The 1,706-nt window shown below is 39.3% G+C and overlaps 1 protein-coding gene across 1 annotated transcript; it reads left to right on the top strand.

Annotated features, from left to right (window-relative positions):
* Positions 1 to 232: 232 nt before the first annotated feature.
* Positions 233 to 1,339, top strand: LOC147444429 (uncharacterized). Its single transcript, XM_086528109.1, has 2 exons — positions 233 to 635; positions 720 to 1,339. Exons 1-2 carry the CDS (start codon positions 233 to 235, stop codon positions 1,337 to 1,339), a joined length of 1,023 nt encoding a protein of 340 aa, XP_086384235.1.
* The last annotated feature ends 367 nt before the right edge of the window (positions 1,340 to 1,706 follow it).

Below are 1,706 nucleotides of genomic sequence, written 5' to 3'. Positions count from 1 at the left end.
GGTTGTCTTCAGTAAAGGTGAAGGGGATCAGATGCAGATCCTCAACTATGATGAATTCTGGGAGCATATTTCTACAAGAAGTAAAGCCAAAGAAAATGCTAAGCTAGAATCTGTTATTGATGCATGTCTTCTGGAAGACGATACATTATTGCATGCAGATGATGATTTCATAGTAGATACAGTTTATGATCGATTGGGATTGTCTTCTTTATTCCAAAGCAGATATGACTCTATGGATGCTAAGGATGCAGTCATATCCTCTCAAAGTGACATAAATGAGGAAGCATGTTTCTCAGAGCCAGTATATGGTTTGCATACAAGCATAATTGCTAGCAGTGATCAAGAAACATGTTTATCAGAGTCAATATGTGATGTGGATGTCCATTTGGAGTGCTCTTTGGGTATAGAACATGAAGAGAATGCTTATGCAGCATTACATGCAAAAACAATTGTTTTGGATGATGCTATACAAGAGGGTTTCATGTCTATGGCTGCATTTCAGGACACTGGTGATGATGTAGATGTATTTGATGCTCAACCATATGTATTTGATGAGAACCAAGACAAAGATTATGATTATGGAGATGCATATTCAGAGGGGGTGATGGATGATGATCAGTCTATGACTGCTATAGGTTACAGGGTTTGCTATGATGATGCTATGGAAAAAGAAATTGATGCTATCTTTGTAATTCATGCTGAGACTTGTGCTATCAAAGTGGAAAGATATTTGAATGGGAGTGTGAAGCTGCCAGAACAATTTTTGCCTATGTATGAAACAAGCGATGAGGTTTCCTGTGATAAGACTCAAAAACTAGGTGGTTCTTCCAAGGACGAAGATATGGAGCTTATGGATCTTCTTGATGATGCGTTAGAGGAATTTTGGGTTCCTTGTGACAAGAGTAGTGAAGAACATCCTACAACATATGATGAAGAGCTTATTTCTCTTTTGGATGAGGCTCTAGAGGAGTTTGTGCCTACTAGAGAAGGCAACCATGCAGCATTTGTGGTATCAAATGAAGTGATGGAATTCAATGACTCACAAATGCGGATTGATATTTTGGAAACCATAGTGATTGAAATGATTTTGCCACTGGGTTCTGCTATGATGGGAATTTGGGACTTTTTGTTCCTATGCTATGAGGAAGTTTGTGGAGATGTAATATACTTGAAATATGACCATCCACTACCTTATGACCCAGGAGGTTATCATGCTAGTTATGATTGCTATCAGTTACTTTATATGCCCTATGATCCTAGAGGATGGTGCAAATTTTTCAAAGGAATGCTCACAGTGGGAAAAATGCTTAGTTTCCCGTTTGATTCTGGGGGCTACTAAAGTGCCAGTTGTGGATTTGAAGAGTACCAGCTATCTGATGTAGCAGGTTGCATGGTACAAGATTTTGTTTTCTAGATTATGCCGAGTTAGAATAGGTTTTGTTATGCGGTCAATAAGCTTACATGGTTGGCTTCCAGCTGACTTCTTTGGACACTGCTGAAGTGTCTTTACATCTTTTGAGTTGGTTCTGCTAATAGAACTTGAGGTAAAGGACTTGACGGCCATTCCGTGTGCAGATAGAGTAAGGCATACTTGAGCTTGAAAGGGTTCCCTTAAGAGAGCTTAATGGTCAAGCCATGTGCAACATTAACTGGAGCACTTGAGTCTGGCGGGGTTCACTAAACAAGTTATCCATAATTGAATGATT

The sequence above is a fragment of the Adiantum capillus-veneris genome, chromosome 13 (assembly GCF_014529385.1).
Source record: "Adiantum capillus-veneris isolate H3 chromosome 13, ASM1452938v2, whole genome shotgun sequence".
Taxonomy (NCBI): domain Eukaryota; kingdom Viridiplantae; phylum Streptophyta; class Polypodiopsida; order Polypodiales; family Pteridaceae; genus Adiantum; species Adiantum capillus-veneris.
The sequence above is the reverse complement of the archived record's forward strand: the minus strand, read 5'-3'. Positions and strand labels throughout refer to the sequence as shown.

What these genes read in the sequence shown, in the direction of transcription:
- LOC147444429 (XM_086528109.1), top strand. Translation starts at nt 233, where the DNA reads ATGGATGCTAAGGATGCAGTCATATCCTCTCAAAGTGACATAAATGAG. An exon ending in TCAGTCTATGACTGCTATAG is followed by an intron (nt 636 to 719) that starts GTTACAGGGTTT and finishes GTGCTATCAAAG; the next exon opens with TGGAAAGATATTTGAATGGG.